General features: G+C 41.6%; 1 protein-coding gene across 4 annotated transcripts in view; it reads left to right on the forward strand.

The window, feature by feature from the left end:
* Positions 1-21,693, forward strand: part of prx (periaxin) — a 35,912-nt gene extending 14,219 nt beyond the window's left edge. For 2 of the 4 annotated variants that reach the window (XM_046389919.1, XM_046389922.1), the window contains 8 exons: positions 622-677; positions 1,835-1,942; positions 3,475-3,600; positions 4,461-4,620; positions 5,237-5,430; positions 5,655-5,887; positions 6,062-18,762; positions 19,577-21,693. In XM_046389919.1, coding sequence (XP_046245875.1) covers positions 622-677; positions 1,835-1,942; positions 3,475-3,600; positions 4,461-4,620; positions 5,237-5,430; positions 5,655-5,887; positions 6,062-18,762; positions 19,577-19,848 — 13,850 coding nt within the window. In that variant the 3' untranslated portion in view covers positions 19,849-21,693. Of the gene's footprint in view, positions 1-621; positions 678-1,834; positions 1,943-3,474; positions 3,601-4,460; positions 4,621-5,236; positions 5,431-5,654; positions 5,888-6,061; positions 18,763-19,503 lie in introns of all 4 variants that reach the window. The other 2 variants (XM_046389920.1, XM_046389921.1) reach the window with 2 other exon arrangements.
* Positions 21,694-23,958: the final 2,265 nt, after the last annotated feature.

The following is a 23,958-nucleotide window of genomic DNA, read 5'->3' on the forward strand; positions in this document are numbered from 1 at the left end:
TTCTGTCTTTTTTGTCTTTGTCAGCTCTCTTTAAGTGAATCAGTTCACAGTTCACAGATTTACTTCAGGTGGACTGAGTGATGCTGATGCTGTCAACTTTGGCATTTTCTAATAATTTCTGCTCTGAAGACATAAACACTTGCTCAGTCCAGCTCTTCTTCAGCTCTGATTTCTGTGAGTGACCAGACGAACCCTAACAAGCACATTTAAACATTCCCTACTTTGCCTACCAAAATGTTTACGGCAACATCACTACTGTCATGAACGTTGCGGAGCCGTCGTAGTGGAGAATTAGGACGGTTTGGGCTCGGGTAGCCGGTGCAGATGCATGACCAAGACTACGGAAAGAATCTCAAGACCGCAGTCCCAGAAACTTCAGGCTGACAGCCATGTCACTGTAACAGACACTTAAAGTCCACATGCACGAGTCTGACATGAACACCAGATGCTGCACTTTCTTAAGAACGCTGCAGGAGCTAATTTACTGTTACATGATTCAGTCCTGTTCCGATAAAACTTACTTAACTTTACTTAAGCAACACTTTCAGTGCAGGACTTTTACTTGTACAGTGTGGTGTGTGTACTTTTACTGAAGTAAAGTTTTTTTTTTTCCTCTTTCAGACTCTGACAGAGACCAAGAGGACAGCCATGTTTTCAGCCAGACCAGAGATCCAGCCGTGAGTAAACACACGACAGATGTTTCTCTCTGCACAATAATTCCCTTCACTAAGGATGCTCTGCTGCTCTGATATGTTTAACATTTAGTGCATTATTACACTTTATGAACAGAGCTGTGCATTATTTTTCATTGTGTACTTAATCTTGTAACCACAGGGATTAATATGCTGTAGCTTTGTGTGTTAGTCTGTGAACGTGCTGGATATTTTATTACATTAAGTCTGAGTTCACTGACTTTCACATGTTAACAGACACAACCAAAGACTAATGAACCGAGCTCACAATGCGCACCAGGACTCTGTAGTTGGTCATTGTGGTGAAGTGCTAAGACAGGATGTTTTTACAAGATTAACTAAGTGAGAGTTGATGAAGCGAGTAGAGGAAGGAGATATGTGAGGCTGACGTCTTTCCTCCCAAAAGGAGGTGAGAGGTAGTTCAAGTCAAGTCAACTTTATTGTCATGACATAAATAAATAAATCAGAGGAATAAAATGCAGATTAAATCAAACAAACACTTCTGGTCTTGACTTAAAAAAACCTCCTCCAGTCCTGATGTTGCATTCCAAATGAAGAAAAAAATGCAGGTTTTCGCAGCATTTTCAAGGAAGTTAAAATCCAGCCACAGAACAAAGGACAGTCGGTCTTTTGGAGATGATGACCAGTTCAGCCCCGATAATTTTAATGTAGATATTTTTTTTACTGCCTCTGTGCTGTGAAGGAAGTTCAGGAACTTTTTTTAGACTTTATTTTGTGGAGTGTCATGGCCACATCCTCCTCAAGTGAACTGGCAGCAGTCATCCACAGTACTCCAGAGGACCCGCCGCTTAGATTTCCTTTTTTAATTCCTGCAGTTAAAGCTGACTGAGCCTCAGATGCACGCTGTAACATATACTCAAAGCCTGGAGCTTTCCTGTACGGCCACTCTTTTTCCTGCTGAGTAGCTTCACCGGAGCAGTGGAAGGTCGAAAACTCAGAATGAAGTGAGAACTGAGTGAAGTGAGAAAATCCACATCCCCGCATTCCCATACCCCTCTCCCAGAAGCTGTCTTCCAAAGCTGCTGAGGAGGACCAAATGATCTTGTTAGTTGAGTAAAAGCACCCTGGAAACCTCTGCCGCGATCAAGTTGATTTAACTCTGTCCTCTACTGCACTGGCAGGTGAAAGACAGGAGGCGGTCGCCCCCCTCTGACAGATCCCCATCCACCCAACAACGCAACCCTCACCACAGCAGCTCCACAGAGGAACAGGAGAGCCCTGAGAGAGTGGTGAGACACACACGCACACACACACACACACACACACACACACACACACACACACACAGACCTCCCAGCATTAAAACACCACCAGGACACACCAACAGTGACACACAAGGGAAATCATTAATACGTACATGCGTCTCCGGGGATGCAGGTCGATAAACGTGTTCATTTAAATATCCTAATTTAAAAAACTGATAAAGGAACAGTGGTGTGATTGTTATTCTCGTTAGCTGCAGAAAGGTTCAAAGGGTAATTGTGAAGTTTGTCTTAAGGCAGGAGAAAACTAAAAGATAACTGCACTCCGTGTTTAAAGGTAATGGCCACATATCAACATCTTTAAGCGCTGAATGCGGTGAGCGTTTTAGCTGCTAAGCATCAGCACATTCTCACTGTGAGCATGTTAGCACGTAGACGCTAACATTTAGTTGCTGTGATTAAAAGTGCATTCACGTGGTGTCTCAAAATGAAAAGCTAATTATTTTTTTTTTACTGCTGTCCTCACTGTAAAATAGTAAACTCCATCGACTTGACTGAAGTGCAAAGAGCGTGACAGCATCACAGGACAGTTAGGTTCACCTCATATGTTCTTATGATTTATTTATTTGGACCGAGGAGAGTCCTTGTGATGTTGACCTCACGACTCTTGAGGCTCCAGTCGCATGCAGTACAAGTTGACATTTTTATGAACTACCTTGGAAAAGAGAACGCAGCTTTGTGATTGACCTCATGACCCCCACAGCCACCAGGCCCATACAAACTGGATCACAATAGTCCAGGGCCAATCTGCTGAGGTCGTTGTCCACCACATAAACAACCTTTCATTTCTCCCAGCTCAGCACAGATGCCAGTCGTGGCCTTTTCAGCAGGTGTCCGTCAGCTGCTGGACGCAAAGTCGACAACAAAAAACATCTGAATGTGGCAGATCTGAAACCAGCCGCAGGTGTCGGGGTCAGTAGTAGCTGTAAACACTCTGACCCACATTCATGGACTAAAAAGTAGAACGATAGCACTTCAACAGTTTTTGTGAAACAAAGCAGTGCTGCTGCTTGTCCTGGGACGGTGACACCTAATGGTTTGAATCAGAAATGTCAGTGTGGCCGACCGGCCTGTCGAAACATCAGGGTTTCCACACAAGAAGAAGGGCTCAGGTGCACAAAAAGACTACAGCTGTACAGTTTGTATTATCTTTAAAGGATTAAAGTAATAATAAACAGTATTGTTATTTCAGTAATAATAAACTTTATTTCTAAAGCAACTTTCATATGCAAAATCTTGCTCAAAGTGCAGTAGAAAAGTAAAATATTTAAATAAAATGTTCAAAAGTAGGGAAGTAAGACAATAAATAATCAGCAACAGAAAAGTGTCATAACCACTTCCACCATCATCATCTCAATATTTGTTCTCCTCTGGCAGTGGGGTAATAATAACAGACTTACCATTTAAACAGCATGTTTTCAAACAAGGTTTTGTTGATTTTGTGCGCCTCTTTTGGCATCATGATATGACGTCTCGCGTTGTGTTTGTGTTGTGTGCAGGTGCAGAAGGAGAAGCTCCATGCAGAGCTGAAGCAGGTGCTGAGTCAGAAGAGAAGTCACCTGAGAGAGTCGACCTGCCAACTGGCCCAACCAGAGATGGACTCAGAGCCCACAGACGAACAGACAGTGAGTCACTTTTCAGGCTGAAATGTTTCTTTGTTTGTGTCAGTGATTGGTCATCAGCTGCAGAGTTCTTGCTGCCATAAAACATGATCATCAGTGATGATGTTAAAGGAGGTTGATGACGATGCAAACAAAGTCACTCAAATGGTTGAGTTAGTTAGATAGTTCTGATCTAGATTAACTGTTCTGAAGTACTGGGCCAAGGGCTTTGGCTGTCCATGGTTGTCCCTCATACTCGACTCAATGTTAAAGGTATATTATCTAACTCCTTTTATTGCTGTCATGATTATTAAGGTTACTTATACCCCTGTGAAAGGCTTTGAGACCTTGCTCTGCGAAATGTTCTAGACTAAATAAACTTCACTTATACACTTTCCTCCATGACAGCTTAATGAATAAAACGGATTCAGAAGCATAGTGTGAAATGAGAAATAACTGAGGAGTAAACTCTGCACTCACTCAAGCAAGTGTAACAAGATATTAAACAGTGTTGAAGAACATTTTTTTTAATCTATCCTGAAAAGAAACATAAGTGAAATGCAAGCCAGAAGAATACTCCGTTCCTCATGTGGTGCTCAGCCTTAAAGCTCCATAACACAATTTCATATGCTGAAGGCAACGAACAGTGTTGAGGTATAAATTAATATTTATTGTCTACAGAATTGCTGTTGTTTGCTTCAACATTTTCAATAAGAAAATATGGAATTTAAACAATGGCCATTTTCTATAGCTGCAAAATGCTGACTTGGTTGTCCAGTTACATTAGTCTTGGATTTCACCTTCCAGTATGACCCTAAAGTGTACCAATGTAAAATCTTTATCTTCTTCTTGGAGATATGAAAAGTTGTGTGTCTGTGTTTCAGAGTGGGGAGGAAGCCCCTAAGTCGGTGGAAATTGTGGTGGAGACGGAGGCGGAGGCTGGAGCCAGCGGCTACAGTGTGACTGGAGGAGGACAGCGAGGGATTTTTGTTAAAGATGTCCTTAAAGACTCACCAGCTGCTAAACATCTCAGTCTAAAGGAAGGTACCTGTGGTCACATGTGATACATTTAAGAAGCACATTTGGATAACATAGTCAACACTTTCAACATAACGAAAAATCAAATATTTAAAGAGCAAACTCTTATTAAAAATCAAATAAAATTATTTCCCAAGAATTACATTCATGAAGGATGTAAATGCTATGAACAAACCTTAAAGTTATTAATAAAGAATGGTTTAATACATTTACAACCACAAAACAAGTTACAGCAAGTCATGCAGTTATGATAATTTGATGTTTGACCCACTGAGGAATGTAGCCTACCAGTCTCAAATTGTGATCACTAGGGATATTTCAAATTGCTTTAGTTTGGTCACACTCGTGTGACCCAATGAGGAGCCACACAAAGTTGTCAATCATGACATTTTGACCAAATAAACCTAAATAACCAATTGATCAAAACCCTACTTATCAGTAAAATGAACATGTGAACATACATCAGCGTGATGGGAACTACCTAAAATAACTGAGCTGGCAGACAGCCAGGGGAATCAAATTAAATCAAGAGGTGCCTACCATAAGGAATATTTGGTATCCCATAGAAAAGGTAGAAGATTTATACTTCAGATTCCTAATTCCTAATGTTCTCTGTGTGAAGGTGACCAGCTGCTGAGTGCCAAGGTCTACTTCGACAACGTAAAGTATGAAGACGCTCTGAAGATCCTTCAGTGTGCAGAGCCATATAAGGTCAGCTTCCAGCTGAAGAGGACCATCCCTGGAGCAGAGGTCAGCATGCGGCCTCGTGTTCCCAGTGTGGAGGTCAAAGGTCCCAAAGCCAAGATGACCAAAATGGTAATAAATCAATCATATTCTGAATATGATACATGACTATTCAGTCACTCAGCTAAATTGTGTAATGTCAAATAAAGCAGCATTTTCAACTTGTTTTCACACATTTTCAGTGATTAAATCCCCAAAAAGCCAGTACTTCATCAGACAGTACTCAAATTGCTGACCAAATGCAAATCTTGCCGACTGAGCTTCTTGTCATTCATGTCTGTTTCTGCGTATTTCAGAGTGTGAAGGGCAGCAAACCATTCAAGGCCAAGAAGAAGAGAGGCGGTCGTTTTGGCCTGAAGAGGCTGAAAGAGAAACGCAGAGAGGAGCTGGTGATAGAGGGAACACCCCCCAGGCTGGAGAAGAGTGACGTGGACGTGGAGTTTTCTCTCCCCAAGTTCAAACAGAGGAGGAGTGTGAAGGCTGAAGCAGAAGGAGCAGCAGCTGTGGGGAAGGCAAAAAGGAGGATCAGGTTGGCCTTGTTTGATTCTTTCTGCTTGCTTTTCACGTCCTAATTGCTACCATTAGTTGCAGTGCGTGTACAGCATATGAGGTTTGCTTAGGAACATTATGATGGTACTTCTAAACAACAGTCTAAGTAAATTTTATTGAATATTTTCTGTGTTTCTCTACATTGTTCTCCCAGGTTTCCCCACATGAAAACAAAGGCTTACGCTGGAGCAGAGACGGTGGAAACAGGACAGCTCGAGGGACAGGTGAATGTCTCTCCATCTGAGATACCTGGAGCAAAGGTGAAAGCCAAAGGAAAAGGATACAAGTTTGGAATCACCTTTCCTAAGCACAAACAGACAAAGTCAGGCTCTGCCCTGGGAAGTGGATCTGTGGAGGTGAAGCCCCCAGGCGTGAACATCCAGCCACCATCAGTGGAGTTTGGTTTATCTGGTGATAAAGACATTGATGTGGGAAAGGAAAGCATTAAGATTAACACGCCTGATGTGGAGTTTGCACTCCCTTCAGGAAAAGCTGAGGCTTCTTTGCCGGCTGTGAAGGGAAAGGCAGAAATTAAAGTTCCTAAAATTGAAATCAAAGAAGGAATTGATACAGAAGCAGCTGTGGGAGAAGTTAATGTAGACATGGGCAAAGGAGATGCAAAGCTAAGAATGCCAAAGTTGAAACTGCCCAAAGTTAGACTCTCACGTCATTCGGATGAGATAGATGGTGACATCAAGGTAAAAGCCAAAGGGAAGAAAGTGCCTCACACTGATGTAACACCTCCAAAAGTAGAAATCAAAGCAGGTGGTGAGATTGGTCTCCCCGAAGCAAATATCAACAAACCAAAAATCGAAGGTGATCTCTCCGGGACAGCTGCATCTATTCAGATGCCCTCTGTGGATATTTCATTGCCAAAAATGAAGGGAAAGTCTGACATCAATGTATCACTCCCAGAGTATGAAGTAGCCGGGAAGACAGCAGTCAAAATGCCTGCCATTGACATCACTGTTCCTGATGTTGATTTGGAATTGGACACTAAGATTCCTGATGAGGTGGAGGGCACTTTTAAAGGGCCCAAAATTTCCATGCCAAAGGTTGATATCTCATTACCAAAGATGGAATCATTTGGTGTGGATACTGAAGGTACAGAAGGTGGAGGGAAATTCAGCCTACCCTCAGTTGACATCTCCCTCCCAAAGGCTAAAGCAGAGGGGGGAGATGTGAAAATGGACCATTATGTTGGTGGCGATGGGAAGTTCAAAATGCCTGATTTTGACATATCTTTCCCAAAAATGAAGTCACCAGAAGCAGACATAAATATAAAAGGACAAGAAGGGGGCTTCAAGTTACCCAAAGTAGGCTTGACCCTTCCCAAAGGCGAAGCAGAAACAACCGATATTGAAGAAGGTGGAAAATTTCAGTCACCATCATTTGATGTCAACCTCCCTAAAATGACAAGTGAGGTCGAAGTCGAAATCAAAGGCCCTGAATTAAAAGGTGGTAAATTTGAAATGCCCACACTCGACATTTCTCTGCCCAAAGGCAAAGTGGAAGGAGATGTTGAAAGGGAAGGGAAGGGAGGAAAATTCAAAATGCCTTCCTTGGATGTTTCTCTACCAACAGAGGTAAGGATCGAAGGTCCTGAAGCTAAAGGAGGAAAGTTCCAGATGCCTGGTCTTGAGGGACCATCGCATGATATCTCTCTTGCAAATGTAGAGGGAAACATACAAACTAAAGGTAAAGGAGGACATTTTCATATGCCCTCAATTGATGTTTCTCTCCCCAAAATAACATCAAAGCAAGGTGACATCAACATTGAGGGACCAGAAATCAAAGGTGGGGAAATTAAAGCACCAATTATTGACATCTCACCTCCGCAAGGAACATTACAAGGTGATATCACATTGGAGGCTGGAGAAATGGAAAATAAATTCAGCCTGCCACCTGTAGACATTACCCTTCCTGCAGTAAAATTCCCTGAAGGAGATTTTCAAGGGCCAAAAGTTAAAGGTGGAAAGTTTGAAATGCCAAAAATTGACCTCTCACTTCCTAAAGGAAAAGGCATACAGGGAGACATTGACATTGATATTCACTCAGGAAAAGTTGGGGATATTGAAGTACCAACCATTGATATTGCACTTCCAAAAGGAAAAGTCAAAGGTGGCATAAATGTTAAAGGTCCAACAGGAGGGGTGGGTAAATTCAAAATGCCAAAATTTGATATTTCACTTCCAAAGACAAGCCTTCCTGAGTGTGATGTCAAAGTGGAAGGACCAGAGATGAAAGGAAAAGTTGAAATGCCCTCTGTTGATATTGCACTCCCAAAAGGAAAAATAGAGGGAGATGTTGACATTGAAGGCCATGGGGGTAAAGGAGGCAAGTTTCACATGCCTTCTATTGATATTACACTTCCGAAAAGAAAAACAAAGGAAATCAATGTTGATGTAAAAGGACCTGGAATTCAAGGAGGAAGCTTTAATATGCCATCACTTGACATTTCAGCACCTAAAATAAAATCTCCTGAGGTAAACCTTGAAGGTCCAGATGTTAAAGGTGGACATTTCAACATACCAGCTGTTGACATTTCACTTCCAGAAGCAAATGCAGGCATCAGCGTAGAAGGTCCTGAAGGGAAATGCGGGAGAATAAAAATACCTAAGTTTGACCTTCCATTACCAGAGGCTGATGTAAAATTTAAAGGGCCTGAGATCAAGGGCGGGAAGATTGAGATACCAGACACTGACATTTCATTCCCTAAAGGAAAAGAAGAAGGAGAAATTGAATTTGAAGGGTATGGAGGCAAGTTCCATATGCCCTCACTTGATATTTCTCTCCCAAAAATGAAAGCTAAGGGACCAGAGGTAAACATAGAAGGTCCGGAACTTAAGGGAGGAAAAATCACCGTGCCAGATGTTGATCTTTCACTCACCAAAGGAAAGGTGGATGCTGACCTCAGTGCTGACGGTCCTGAAATGAAAGGAGGGAAATTCAAAATGCCCAAATTTGATGTTTCACTTCCAAAGATGAACCTGCCAGAGGGCAATGTGGAAATGCCAACAGTTGATATTTCACTCCCAAAAGGAAAGGTAAAGGGAGTTGATGTTGATATTGAAGGGCCCAAATTTAAAAGTGACTTTTCATTTCCCAAAATTAAGTCTCCAGAGGTAGATGTTAGCCTTGAAGGCCCTGAGGTGAAAGGAGGGAAATTCAAAATGCCTAAATTTGATGCTTCCCTACCAAAAGTGAGTCTCCCGAAGGTTGATGCCAATGTGGAAGGACCAGATATGAAAGGAAAAATTGAGATGCCAAGTGTTGATGTTTCACTTCCCAAAGGAAAAGTTGAGGGTGATATAAATGTTGAAGGCCCTGAGGTGAAAGGAGGCAAATTCAAAATGCCCAAATTTGATGTTTCACTTCCAAAGATGAACCTGCCAGAGGGCAATGTGGAAATGCCAACAGTTGATATTTCACTCCCAAAAGGAAAGGTCAAGGGAGATGTTGACATTGAGGGACACGTGGGTAAAGGAGGAAAGTTTCACATGCCATCGGTTGATCTGTCTCTTCCTAAAATGAAAGCAAAGGGAGCTGATGTTGAAGGACCTGAAGTTAAAGGTGACATTTCACTTCCACAAGGAAAAATTGAAGGTGACCTCAATGTTGAAGGCCCTGACATAAAAGGAGGCAAATTTAAAATGCCAAAATTTGATGTTTCATTGCCAAAAGTGAATCTCCCAGAGGGCAATGTCAAAATCAAAGGCCCAGACATTAAGGGAAGGAAGATTGAAATGCCAGACATTGACATTTCTCTCCCCAAAGGAAAAGCAAAAGGAGATATTGAAATTGAAGGACATGCTGGTACAGGAGGCAAATTTCATATGCCCTCACTTGATATCTCTCTGCCCAAAATAAAAGCAAAGGGACCAGAGATAAATATTGAAGGTCCCGATGTTAAAGGTGGAGAGCTAAACATGCCATCACTTGATGTTTCTCTGCCCAAAATAAAATCTCCCAATGTAGATATCAGCCTTGAGGGTCCTGATGTCAAAGGAGGAAATGTCAACATCCCGACTTTTGACATTTCACTTCCCAAAGGGAAAGTTGAGGGTGACATAAATGTTGAAGGCCCTGACATAAAAGGAGGAAAATTCAAAATGCCCAAATTTGATGTTTCTTTACCAAAAGTGAGTCTCCCGAAGGTTGATGCCAACGTGGAAGGACCAGATATGAAAGGAAAAATTGAGATGCCAACGATTGATATTTCACTTCCAAAAGGAACTGCTGATGTAGATATTGACATTGATGGGCACAGTGGTAAAGGAGGCAAGTTTCACATGCCCTCACTTGACATTTCTCTTCCAAAAATCAAAGCAAAGGGACTTGACGTCAATATTGAAGGGCCTGAAGTCAAAGGTGACATGTCTCTCCCTAAAATAAAGTGTCCAGAGGTAGATGTCAGCGTTGAGGGTCCCAGTGTTGAAGGGGGAAAGGTCAACATCCCGACTTTTGACATTTCACTTCCCAAAGGGAAAGTTGAGGGTGACATAAATGTTGAAAGTCCTGAGGTGAAAGGAGGGAAATTCAAAATGCCTAAATTTGATGTTTCCCTACCAAAAGTGAGTCTCCCAAAAGTTGATGCCAATGTGGAAGGACCAGATATGAAAGGAAAAATTGAGATGCCAAGTGTTGATATTTCACTTCCCAAAGGAAAAGTTGAGGGTGATATAAATGTTGAAGGCCCTGAGGTGAAAGGAGGCAAATTCAAAATGCCCAAATTTGATGTTTCACTTCCAAAGATGAACCTACCAGAGGGTAACGTGGAAATGCCAACAGTTGATATTTCACTCCCAAAAGGAAAGGTCAAGGGAGATGTTGACATTGAGGGACACGTGGGTAAAGGAGGCAAGTTTCATATGCCCTCGCTTGATATCTCTCTGCCCAAAATAAAAGCAAAGGGAGTTGATGTTGATATTGATGGACCTGAAATTAAAGGTGACATTTCACTTCCAGAAGGAAAAGTTGAAGGTGACATAAATGTTGAAGGTCCTGAGGTGAAAGGAGGGAAATTCAAAATGCCCAGATTTGATGTTTCTTTACCAAAAGTGAGTCTCCCGAAGGTTGATGCCAACGTGAAAGTACCAGATATGAAAGGAAAAATTGAGATGCCAAGTGTTGATGTTTCACTTCCCAAAGGAAAAGTTGAGGGTGATATAAATGTTGAAGGCCCTGAGGTGAAAGGAGGCAAATTCAAAATGGCCAAATTTGATGTTTCACTTCCAAAGATGAATCTGCCAGAGGGCAATGTGGAAATACCAACAGTTGATATTTCACTCCCAAAAGGAAAGGTCAAGGGAGATGTTGACATTGAGGGACACGTGGGTAAAGGAGGAAAGTTTCACATACCGTCGGTTGATCTTTCTCTTCCTACAATGAAAGCAAAGGGAGTTGATGTTGATGGACCTGAAATTGAAGGAGACATTTCACTTCCACAAGGAAAAATTGAAGGTGACCTCAATGTTGAAGGCCCTGACATAAAAGGAGGCAAATTTAAAATGCCAAAATTTGACGTTTCATTGCCAAAAGTGAATCTCCCAGAGGGCAATGTCAAAATCAAAGGCCCAGACATTAAGGGAAGGAAGATTGAAATGCCAGACATTGACATTTCTCTCCCCAAAGGAAAAGCAAAAGGAGATATTGAAATTGAGGGTCATGCTGGTACAGGAGGCAAGTTTCATATGCCCTCACTTGATATCTCTCTGCCCAAAATAAAAGCAAAGGGACCAGCGATAAATATTGAAGGCCCTGATGTTAAAGGTGGAGAGCTAAACATGCCATCACTTGATGTTTCTCTCCCTAAAATAAAATCTCCCAATGTAGATATCAGCCTTGAGGGTCCTGATGTCAAAGGAGGAAAGTTCAATGTCCCGGCTTTTGACATTTCACTTCCCAAAGGGAAAGTTGAGGGTGACATAAATGTTGAAGGCCCTGACATAAAAGGAGGCAAATTCAAAATGCCTAAATTTGATGTTTCTTTACCAAAAGTGAGTCTCCCGAAGGTTGATGCCAACGTGGAAGGACCAGATATGAAAGGAAAAATTGAGATGCCAAGTGTTGATATTTCACTTCCCAAAGGAAAAGTTGAGGGTGATATAAATGTTGAAGGCCCTGAGGTGAAAGGAGTGAAAGGAGGCAAATTCAAAATGCCCAAATTTGATGTTTCACTTCCAAAGATGAACCTGCCAGAGGGTAACGTGGAAATGCCAACGGTTGATATTTCACTCCCAAAAGGAAAGGTCAAGGGAGATGTTGACATTGAGGGACACGTGGGTAAAGGAGGAAAGTTTCACATGCCGTCGATTGATCTGTCTCTTCCTAAAATGAAAGTAAAGGGAGCTGATGTTGAAGGACCTGAAATTAAAGGTGACATTTCACTTCCACAAGGAAAAATTGAAGGTGACCTCAATGTTGAAGGCCCTGACATAAAAGGAGGCAAATTTAAAATGCCAAAATTTGATGTTTCATTGCCAAAAGTGAATCTCCCAGAGGGCAATGTCAAAATCAAAGGCCCAGACATTAAGGGAAGGAAGATTGAAATGCCAGACATTGACATTTCTCTCCCCAAAGGAAAAGCAAAAGGAGATATTGAAATTGAAGGACATGCTGGTACAGGAGGCAAATTTCATATGCCCTCACTTGATATCTCTCTGCCCAAAATAAAAGCAAAGGGACCAGAGATAAATATTGAAGGTCCCGATGTTAAAGGTGGAGAGCTAAACATGCCATCACTTGATGTTTCTCTGCCCAAAATAAAATCTCCCAATGTAGATATCAGCCTTGAGGGTCCTGATGTCAAAGGAGGAAATGTCAACATCCCGACTTTTCACATTTCACTTCCCAAAGGGAAAGTTGAGGGTGACATAAATGTTGAAGGCCCTGACATAAAAGGAGGAAAATTCAAAATGCCCAAATTTGATGTTTCTTTACCAAAAGTGAGTCTCCCGAAGGTTGATGCCAACGTGGAAGGACCAGATATGAAAGGAAAAATTGAGATGCCAACGATTGATATTTCACTTCCAAAAGGAACTGCTGATGTGGATATTGACATTGATGGGCACAGTGGTAAAGGAGGCAAGTTTCACATGCCCTCACTTGACATTTCTCTTCCAAAAATCAAAGCAAAGGGACTTGACATCAATATTGAAGGGCCTGAAGTCAAAGGTGACATGTCTCTCCCTAAAATAAAGTGTCCAGAGGTAGATGTCAGCGTTGAGGGTCCCAGTGTTAAAGGGGGAAAGGTCAACATCCCGACTTTTGACATTTCACTTCCCAAAGGAAAAGTTGAGGGTGACATAAATGTTCAAAGCCCTGAGGTGAAAGGAGGGAAATTCAAAATGCCTAAATTTGATGTTTCCCTACCAAAAGTGAGTCTCCCAAAAGTTGATGCCAATGTGGAAGGACCAGATATGAAAGGAAAAATTGAGATGCCAAGTGTTGATATTTCACTCCCCAAAGGAAAAGTTGAGGGTGATATAAATGTCGAAGGCCCTGAGGTGAAAGGAGGCAAATTCAAGATGCCCAAATTTGATGTTTCACTTCCAAAGATGAATCTGCCAGAGGGCAATGTGGAAATGCCAACAGTTGATATTTCACTCCCAAAAGGAAAGGTCAAGGGAGATGTTGACATTGAGGGACACGTGGGTAAAGGAGGAAAGTTTCACATGCCGTCGGTTGATCTTTCTTTTCCTAAAATGAAAGCAAAGGGAGCTGATGTTGAAGGACCTGAAGTTAAAGGTGACATTTCACTTCCACAAGGAAAAATTGAAGGTCACTTCAATGTTGAAGGCCCTGACATAAAAGGAGGCAAATTTAAAATGCCAAAATTTGATGTTTCATTGCCAAAAGTGAATCTCCCAGAGGGCAATGTCAAAATCAAAGGCCCAGACATTAAGGGAAGGAAGATTGAAATGCCAGACATTGACATTTCTCTCCCCAAAGGAAAATCAAAAGGAGATATTGAAATTGAAGGACATGCTGGTACAGGAGGCAAGTTTCATATGCCGTCGCTTGATGTTTCTCTGCCCAAAATAAAATCTCCCAATGTAGATATCAGCCTTGAGGGTCCTGATGTCAAAGGAGGAAAGGTCAACATCCCAACTTTTGACATTTCACTTCCCAAAGGAAAAGTTGAAGGAGACTTAAATGTTGAAGGCCCTGAGGTGAAAGGAGGGAAATTCAAAATGCCTAAATTTGATGTTTCTTTACCAAAAGTGAGTCTCCCAAAGGTTGATGCCAATGTGGAAGGACCAGATATGAAAGGAAAAATTGAAATGCCAACTGTTGATATTTCACTTCCAAAAGGAAAAGCTGACATGGACATTGACATTGATGGGCGCAGTGGTAAAGGAGACAAGTTTCACATGCCCTCACTTGACATTTCTCTTCCAAAAATCAAAGCAAAGGGACTTGATGTTAATCTTGAAGGGCCTGAAGTCAAAGGTGACATGTCTCTCCCTAAAATAAAGTGTCCAGAGTTAGATGTTAGCCTTGAGGGTCCCAACATTGACCTTGATGTTGAGGGACCTGAGTTAAAAGGAGGGAAAATCAAAATGCCAAAATTTGACGTGTCTTTACCAAAGGTGAGTCTCCCAGAGGGCAATGTCAGAGTGAAAGCACCAGAGATGAAAGGAGGAAAGATCGCTGTGCCAGCTGTTGACATTTCAGTTCCAGTCGGAAAAGTTGAGGGAGATATCAATATTGAAGGGCCATCTGGAAAGGAAAAGTTTGAAGTGCCAGAAGTTAACCTATCTGGTAAAAAAGGTGGTGGGCTCCACATGCCATCTATTGACCTAAATATCCCCAAATTTGACCTTGACCTCAGCCTGCCTTCTGGTCTGAAAGACAGAGGTCTCATACTGCACACCAGTGGTCCTGATGCATCAGGAGGTTTAGACATGTCTGGTCTCAGAGGAGATATTGATCCAGCCAAGTTGAAAGTTAAGGGTGCACACATTGAGACAGGTAGTGTAGAAGGTCCAGGTGCATCCATCAAACTCCCCACTGTCAAACTCCCAACAGTTGATATCTCAGCTCCAAAGGTGGATCTAGACTTTGGCCTTGCCAAACCTAAAGGCGATGATGTGGAAGTGGAGCTTTTAAAAGCTGAGGGAGGCAGGCCCTCATCGGGGGGAAGCTTTGATCTACCTGACATCTCCCTGAAAGTCCCCAGTTTCTCTCTCCCCAGGTTTGGTGGAAAGTCCAAGAGTGGTGATTTGCAGGTATCCGGAAAAACCCCCAAAGGAGAAATTTCCCTGAGCCCACCACATGTGGAAGGAGAAATTAGGGCACCATCAGTAGAGTTTGATGGGGATGGAAAGGTCAAGGTAAAAAAACCTAAAATCAAAATGCCTTCATTTGGTTTCTCTAAAAACAATGCAGATGTATCTGTATCTTGTCCTGATGTGGATGTTAAAGGGAAAAAGGGAAAAACTGACATTTCTAAACCAGAAATCAGTGTTGAGAACCCTGATGATAAATCAAAATACAAAGTGAAATTTCCCAAGTTTAAAATATCATCACCAAAAGGTAAGCTGCCAGAGGGAGAATTCGATACTAAACTCGAAGCAGATGCAGGAGGGAAAGGTAGCTTTCATGCACCTGATGTCAGCATCAATCTACCAAAGTTCTCCATGCCAGGGTTTGACTCTAAAGAAAAAGATTTAGGTAAGCCAAGTTACACGGATGCTAAGACCAAGGTTAAAATGCCTTCTGTCGAGCTGTCACTACCAGCAGCCAGAACACCAGAGACTGAGGTTCTTCTCCCAAAAGCAGAGGTTGATGTCTCAGAGGCTGATATCAGAGGTTATGAGGGAAACCTCAAAATTCCCAAAATGCCAACAATTGATGTTTCCATTCCCAAAATAAACCTGGATGTGTCCCTGCCAAAAATAAAGCATGGTGCCAAAGTGGATGGAGAGGGAGAAGGCAAATTCAAGATGTCAGATGTCAAGATGCCTGACATTGACATGTCACTTCCTAAAGGAAAGACGGGCATTGAAGGAGGTCGCATTGGAGTCAATGCAGAGGGAGGGAAATTCAAAATGCCTCACATCAGCATGCCTGATGTAGATATATCCCTGCCAATAGGAAAGCCAAAGATTGAAGGACCAGATGGGGAAATTAAAGGAGGTGAAGGAAAAATCAAAATGCCATCAATGCCATTAATAGATGTGTCCCTTCCTAAAGGGAAATCTGGGAATCTTGACACTGAAATAGATGGTGATGGAGATGGCAAATTCAAGATACCTCATGTCAAAATGCCCAGTGTTGATATAACCTTGCCAAATGCAAAAACTGGAAAAATTGATACACCAGATATTGATATAGAAGGAGAGGGGGCCAAATTCACAATGCCTGGTATCAAAATGCCAAAAGTTGACATAACTCTGCCCAAAGGAAAGGCTAGTAAATTAGAGGGACCAGATGTTGAAATAGAGGGAGGAGGAAAGTTGAAGATGCCACATGTCAAAATGCCACATGTTAACATTAATCTGCCAAAAGTGAAAACTGCAAAGGTTGACACACCAAATGTGGAAGCAGAGGTTGGGGGAGGAGGAGCAAGATTCACAGCGCCCCATTTTAATATGCCTTCAGTTGATATTTCAATGCCCAAAGGAAAGATTGAAGGTCCAGATGCTGAAATAGAGGGAGGTGTCGGAGGAACGTTCAAAATGCCACACATAAAAATGCCAAAAGTTGATATCTCTCTGCCAAAAGAACAGATTGAAGGTCCAGAGGTGGAGCTCAAAGGGGAAGGTGGAAAATTTAAGATGCCGCATTTAAGCATGCCCTCTGTGGATATTTCACTGCCCAAAGGAACGACTGAAGGTGCAGAGGTTGAAATGGACATAGATGGAGGAGGGAAATTCAAAATGCCTCATATGAAAATGCCAGACATCGACATCAATCTACCTGGAGGAAAATCTGGCAAAATTGAAGGAGTGGAGCTAGAGCTTAAGGGAGAGGGAGGCAAATTTAAAATTCCACAAGAGACAATGACCTCAGTGGACATTTCATTACCAGAAATAAATACTGAAGTTTCCAAAGTTGAAATTAAGGGAGATGGGGGACAATTTAAGATGCCTAATGTGCACTTGTCTCTCCCTAGAGGAAAAGCGAATATTGACACACCGGAAGTGAAAGTGGAGACAGAGGGGGAGGCCATCAAACTGCCACATATCAAGATGCCAAAAGTTGATATTTCACTTCCTAAAGGTAAAAGTAAAGATACTGAAGCACCAGCTATAAGGATGGAAGTCACAGGAGGAAAGGTCAAAGGTTCAGATGTAAAACTTCCAGAGGGGGATGTGTCAGGTGAAATGGAGATCAACTTGCCAACTGTTGACGCAGGAGCAAAAATTAAAGGTTCACAAGTCACATCACCGGATCTGGACATCAATTTAATGCATAGTAAACCCAAACAAGAGACAGAGGCTAATGGTGAAGGTGATTTGCATGTTGAGGGAGAGCATAAAGGTCTGAAACTCAAGATGCCAACAATTGATATTAAAGTTCCAAAAGGAGACGTGGAGCTTGACATAGGACTTCACAGAGGAGATGGCAAAAAGGACAAGAAGAAAGTTGAACTACCTGATTTGGATCTCAACACAGCAGGAACCAGCAGTAAGATAAAGGGACCTAAAGTCAAAGGAACAAAATTCAAGATTGGAATGCCAAAGAAGAAAACTGGCAGAGATGTAACAGGTGGTCAAGTCAAACACAAATGCGAGGCTGAAGAAAGACTTGAGTATGAAGTTGACGTTGAAACCCACAACGGACACAAAGAGGAAAAAGATCGTGTTAACATTGCAATACCTGAGGTTACATTACCAAGTGCGCAAGCCTCAGTCAACATAGAAACAGGCGGAGAGGGTGGCCCCTCGTCATCCAGAACAGAAATCAAAGTCCCCAGGATTCCTGACATTGAGTTTGATATCGGTACATCACAGGATGAAGATGATGACAAAACAGAAAAAGGCAAGAAAATCAAAATCCCCAAGTTTGGTGTCCCATTACCCTCCATCTCCTCTCCAGAGGGAAGACTGAATATCTATGGGCCAGAAATTCAGTATGAGGGCCCCAAAATGCCCAAAGTAAAGAAAGCTGTCTTTGTCTTGGTAAATCCTCCTCAAACAGATGAACCGGCTGCATCCACAGGCCTCTTAGAAGGGGAGACAACATCTGAGGTTGAGTCAGAGGGCGTCAAAGTGAAGATGCCCAAAATCAAAATGAAACCAAGCTTTGGGAAGTCCAAAGATAAATCGGCTGCTGTGGGCACAGAGTGGGAGGGAGAGGGCAAGTCAATGGGAGGGAAGATGAAAATGCCCCAAGTGTCATTTTCTCCTGGCAAATCAGGGTCATTTGATGTCAGAGGTTCAAGTTCGAGTCTCAACAGTGAACAAGATGCAAGCCCTCACAAGGGTTCCAAGGACGATAAAGGGACATTTAGTGGTAAAATCAAACTTCCAAAGGTGGAGTTCACCTCTCCATATGGCAAGATGACTGCAGGAGAGGAGCACACAGAAATGACTGTGAACCTGGGAAAGGATTCATCACCAGAAGAAGCAAGGAGAGACACTAAGGAGTTTAATATAAAATCAGGCAAGATCGCCATTGCAGGTTTTAACAAGGAGCCCTCGGAGGAAGTGGTGTCGTCTCATGCCAGAACAGACATGTTGGACAGGGACAGCTCAGAGTCCCCCGCTGGTTTTACCACAGAGTTCAGCTCAACAAAGTTCCATGCTTGGAGCGAGGTCAAGAGCAAAAGTAGGGAGTCTGAAGAAAAGGAGTCTTCCCCCTGGTTCAAGGTCCCCAAGTTCACCCTGAAGCCACACTCTACAGGTAAGGATAAGGGAAATTTCAAACTGAGAAGAGATATTTGAAAAATTAGAGACTGACTCTTAAAAAGGGTCAAATAACAGCACAGGCTATCAGTTATGTTTCTTGAAGTTGCCATTTAAAGGGGAACACTACAGATTTCAATCATGATTAGTACTACCAGACCGAATAGTTTCTTGTGTGGTTGTGCTGAAGTTTTGTCAAGTCCAAAAATCTGACCTGAATAACCTGGTTACCTCTGCTTACTCCCAGAGACAAAGATTTTTGACAGAGCTCTATGTTGCAAACTCCGAGAGTTAAATTTAATCAGTATGTTACCTCCCTGCCTGGTGAATATCTGCTGTCCAGATGCACCATGGGAAGTGTAGGACCCATAATATTGATAATATAACCATATATTGTAGCCTCTGCTTCACTGATTTTGACAATTCTTTAAATTCTTCCAACCATTCAAAGTTCCTCAGACTTTAAGAAAGTGCAGTATTAAACCTCTGGAGAACAAAGAGATGGCAAATAATTGCACAAACTTTCCAAAATCGTCATTAATGTTCATATTATTAAGCTTTGTATGCATGTTTTAAACTGTATACCTGCATGCTGTCATTATTTTACCACATAACCACACACACACACACACCTACGTTATACATAATTTTCCCTTGCTGCTACTCCTGATGTATTTTGTTTGTTTTTATTCTATAAATTATTAACATGTCACCTCCCATTTTGTCTCTGCTACATAAGACTAAGATTTCCCTCCCTCCTATCCTCTTCTTCCTCTTCTTGCCTCTGCTGGTTTCCCCTCCTCCTCTGTCAGGCTTCCTCCAGATAACCCCAGAGGGCTCTCCTCAGGCCCAGCGGAAGGGGGAAGTGGGAGGCGAGGTCGACGTCTTGGGGTCGTTCTGCCTCCACACCTCAGATCTCGACTTCACCGCCCATGAAATGTCTGAAGAGCACCAGGTCTCCTCCTCTGTCACCATGGTGACCAAGACCACCAGAATCACTCGGCAAGTGGTCACCACCGAACCGCAAACGGGTGAATCTACGACAGTGACGACGACAACTCGCCAGGTGTCGGACAACTACTGAGGATGCTGTAATCATTTCTTTTAATCTTTCTCTCTTAATTTTTTGTTTTTCTTTTGGTGAGGTTGCAGTGTTCTTGTAAGCTAAGCCTGCAACGTGGCAGACCTCGATTAAGTAAAAGTGTTTATTTTATATTTGAATAGATGAGGTATGAATGTGGTGAAAAGCAACCAGCACTACTGTTATTGTCACAGCAGACAGAGAAATATACAGTATGCTTCCTTTTTTCATTTTTAAATGTGATTATTTTTTGTTATTTTTGAGTTTTGTTAGTTTAGTCCTACTTATTTATCACATTGTGTTTGGTTTTCACTCTGAATGTAAACATGTCAGATTGCTTAATTATTTATTGTTTGTGTGTTCATAATGGGCTGGAATGATTAATCTACTCACATCAGAATCGTGGTCTTTGACCCATGATTTCATGAGAACTTCAAAATAATTCATGTTGAACCACCACAGTACAGGCCAGAGGAATATTTATGTATATACAACTATATAACTGCTTTTTTAAAGCAGCATCCCTTTAATACAAAGTGTAATTATTTTCATATTCACCGGAGTCAGAAGTAGAAATGATATTTTTTTGACCTGACGACCGATTTTGTTTGTGAACAAAAAAAGCGTGAACTTTTTGAGGGTATAGGCGGCCATAGTTTTATATTTTTAGCATTTAGCTGGTGCTGTTAGCCAGAGACGGTCGCTGCGAGCGAGCAGGACACTCTGGACTGTTTTTCTGCTGTGGGGATCAAACCTGTGACCTTCTGCTCACAGGTTGCTCTCAAACATTTAGGCCACCCTGCTGCTAATTTATTTCATTTTCATGTTTTTACTGTACGCTGCCTGACACCACTGTATAGTTTGTGAACGAGGCTGCGACTTCGAGATGCACCTCCTGACTGATTTTTCTCAGCTGTGAACTGTGTTAATTCTCAAAACATCAAGAGCGAGCTGGGAGTTAAATTTGGGGATTTCTGGGTGCTTTGAGCACATTAACAATCGGCGAGAAGTGACCCTCCAAAAAAAAACAGCCCTCCAAAACTTATATTATATTATGAATCTTCAAGGCAAGTGTTTTTAGTACTTAAAATGTTTTTAATAATCTGACATTCTTCTGTTTATTATATGAATATTTATCAGATATTACAGTATAACTTTGAATGTTAAAATGATTAATGTCAGACTGATAAAACCATTTCTATTAAGTGCCTTCACCAGCGTTTCCGCCATTTTAAAGTAAAGAAAAAACCTTGCGCTGTCTTTTTGATATTTATTTTATTGTCCCTACATTGAGACAATAAAATTTAAGTTTCATTCCCAAATGCAGTTCCGACCCTTGGAGACTTACTTTTGAAAAACTACTGACTTTATACACAAGCCCACTTGTAGCCACGTTTACTTAGAAAAGGACAGTTTCAGAGGATTCAACCACGTGATGAGCCGTTTTTCACTGTTAAGAATGATCACCTTTTACTTTGCGTAGGTTACCTTGCTTGATAGATGGATTGAAACTGTGTGATAAAATGCATGAAGAAATCCTGACAAAATTCGCTCCCACATTTTTCTTATTAACAAATTAACACTTTGCCTGTTTTGCAGGTGAGACATAGATTTTTATTTTTAAAAAAAGCTGTGATGAGAGTAGCGACATGTCGAGGTAACTCACACTGAGTAGGATGTATGTGTATAGAGATTTTTACCCTCCTGTTTTAATCAAGTCTTCGCATTTCTTTTAGATAATTAAGGGTTTCAGTGCCAAGTGTTTTTGTCAAAGCTGCATTGGAGAGGATGTTGGTTAAAATGTTACATCAATAAAATTATATTCCCACAAAAGATATTTAAAAGACAGTTTCCTGGTGTCTTGTGCTGATAAACTGGTGGGAAACACATTCACAGCAGGGACAAATAAAAGTAATGTGTGATTTTAGGGGCTCATTATTTTTAACATGAATTTTGAGTGCAAAATGTAACTTAGATGTCACAGTTTTGATTTAGTAACTCAAACTTTTGACCTCGCAACTCAAGAGTTTCACCTCCAGTCATCTCTTCATTTTGATTTACTAACTCAGAATCTACTCAAGTGAACGCTGCAAGATAGAAACTACAAATATATTGACTTAGTGTTTCATAATTTTAAGCTGATATGTCATTTAGCTGACTAGCTAATCATTTGACATGACCTCTACTTGTGACCACCGTGTAAATCAAACATTTTTTAAATGTCAGTGGGCAGAAAGAGACACATTTCAAGAGGACTAATTTAAATGAAACAAATTGCAAACGTTCAAACATTACACAAATCATGACAACTGTTTTTTTTTATTATTATTTTGTTTTGTTTTGTTTTTTGTCTGAAAAGATCGACAGGCTAGTTTAAGTTAGCTTCAACTTCAAATTTGCCATGCTGGTGCCCCCCTGTGGTGGCACAGAGACGAACACCAAAGATGCTCCAAGAGTTATTGCTTCTGCCATATTCAGTGCAGCTTTAACATCTCAGTAAGTGGAGTAAAATGCTGGGAGTGGCCACTTAAAGAGAGCAGGTACAGCACAGAAACACATGGACCGATCACCCTCACCTGTTCAACACAACACAGAAAATACTGCAGGCCTTTTCACTGCCGTGTCACATTCTTCACTTGATTAAAAAGCAGCACTGAAGGCCTTAACAGCAGAAACAGAAGCACAGGCACAGCACAGCAAAAATGTTTTTAGGGAGGCGTTATTCTCACTTTTAATTAAGCCTGAATCCATCACCAACAATAAGGATGCAAGAGGATTAGAGACACAAAAGCACATGGATGAGTCCTGGAGCGCAGCGACTTTGAGGGGAAAGTGATAAACTATGCACACTAGTGCATGACGTCTTCCTTTTGAGTGTGTGTGTGTGTGTGTGTGTGTGTGTGTGTGTGTGTTCTCAATCTACTTATCTACTGCTGTGACGATGCTGTGCAACGTAGGCTACAAGGGTGACGGTATTTGAGGGGAGATTACTGCTGTATGAGGAGCAAACGGTGCCACAGAGAGGAAGGAAGTGAGAAGCAAAAGACTGCAGTGGCAGCCACACTTTTACTGTGTTCAGCAGTATTTACATCTGAGTGGACCAGCGTTCCTTAAAGAGAACGTAAGATGCGAAATTTAAAATAAGCAGAGGTGTCTTAGTTCATCATGTCAGTATCACATCATCTCATAGCCTTGGTGGCCACATCTCCACCTCCACCCAAAATATCTTTTGTTTTAATTATTGTGAGCAGGACACATGGTTCCTCAAATGGCCACTTAACACCAACACAGTTTTCTGCTTTATTTTTCAGCATTTTGCTGCTTGGTTGTGACAGTAAGGTTTGGACTGGACCCAGACTCTGCAGCACGTTAATCAATAGCAGCACACAATCGTTTGATGATCAAAAAACATCCACATGTTGAGTCAGGCGCAAGAATTAATTTAGGTGTTACTGCAATTAAGAGTAAGCAGAGGAGACAAAATAGCCAGCTGAAAGTAATGGACAAATGGTTGGAACATCCATGTGTCGCTACTCGATGCCCATGTAGAATGAATGAAAACCAAAGCAAGCAGCTCCTCTGTATGGAAATATTAAAACATTATACTGATATACCCTCTTTTATATGATTAATGTTAATATCCAGTTTAAATTCATTGAAGTGATCACATCTGGAACATAAATGGTGGTATTGTGTTGTGTTTTGGTGGTGTATCACCAGCTTACCTGCTACGTATCAAAATATATACTTAAGGTTTACAGTAAACAACAACTTCACAACCTCTACGCAGCATTTTCTGCCTCCATCCTTTACACACTTTCTCATCGTCTGATTCATCCGCGGGAGGTGATCCTGTGACTCTGTGTGTTGACGCTGACACCTGCTGGCACTTTGCTGGTACACCAGCAAATAAATAAAAACTGTTCCCTGAATTTTTTAAACTCAGCTCTCTTTTTTCCATAAACATGTAGAAAACGCAAAGAATAAGCACGTGTTCATGTGGCCATGATGTTGTGACTGTGTCAGGGCTTCTGATGCAGATGGGTCCAAAATCTTTTTAATTTGCCACGTTACACATTTTAAAACTTGCCAGGTGTTTTTTGATAATAAAAA

Source organism: Scatophagus argus, chromosome 5, assembly GCF_020382885.2.
Source record: "Scatophagus argus isolate fScaArg1 chromosome 5, fScaArg1.pri, whole genome shotgun sequence".
NCBI classification, from domain to species: domain Eukaryota; kingdom Metazoa; phylum Chordata; class Actinopteri; family Scatophagidae; genus Scatophagus; species Scatophagus argus.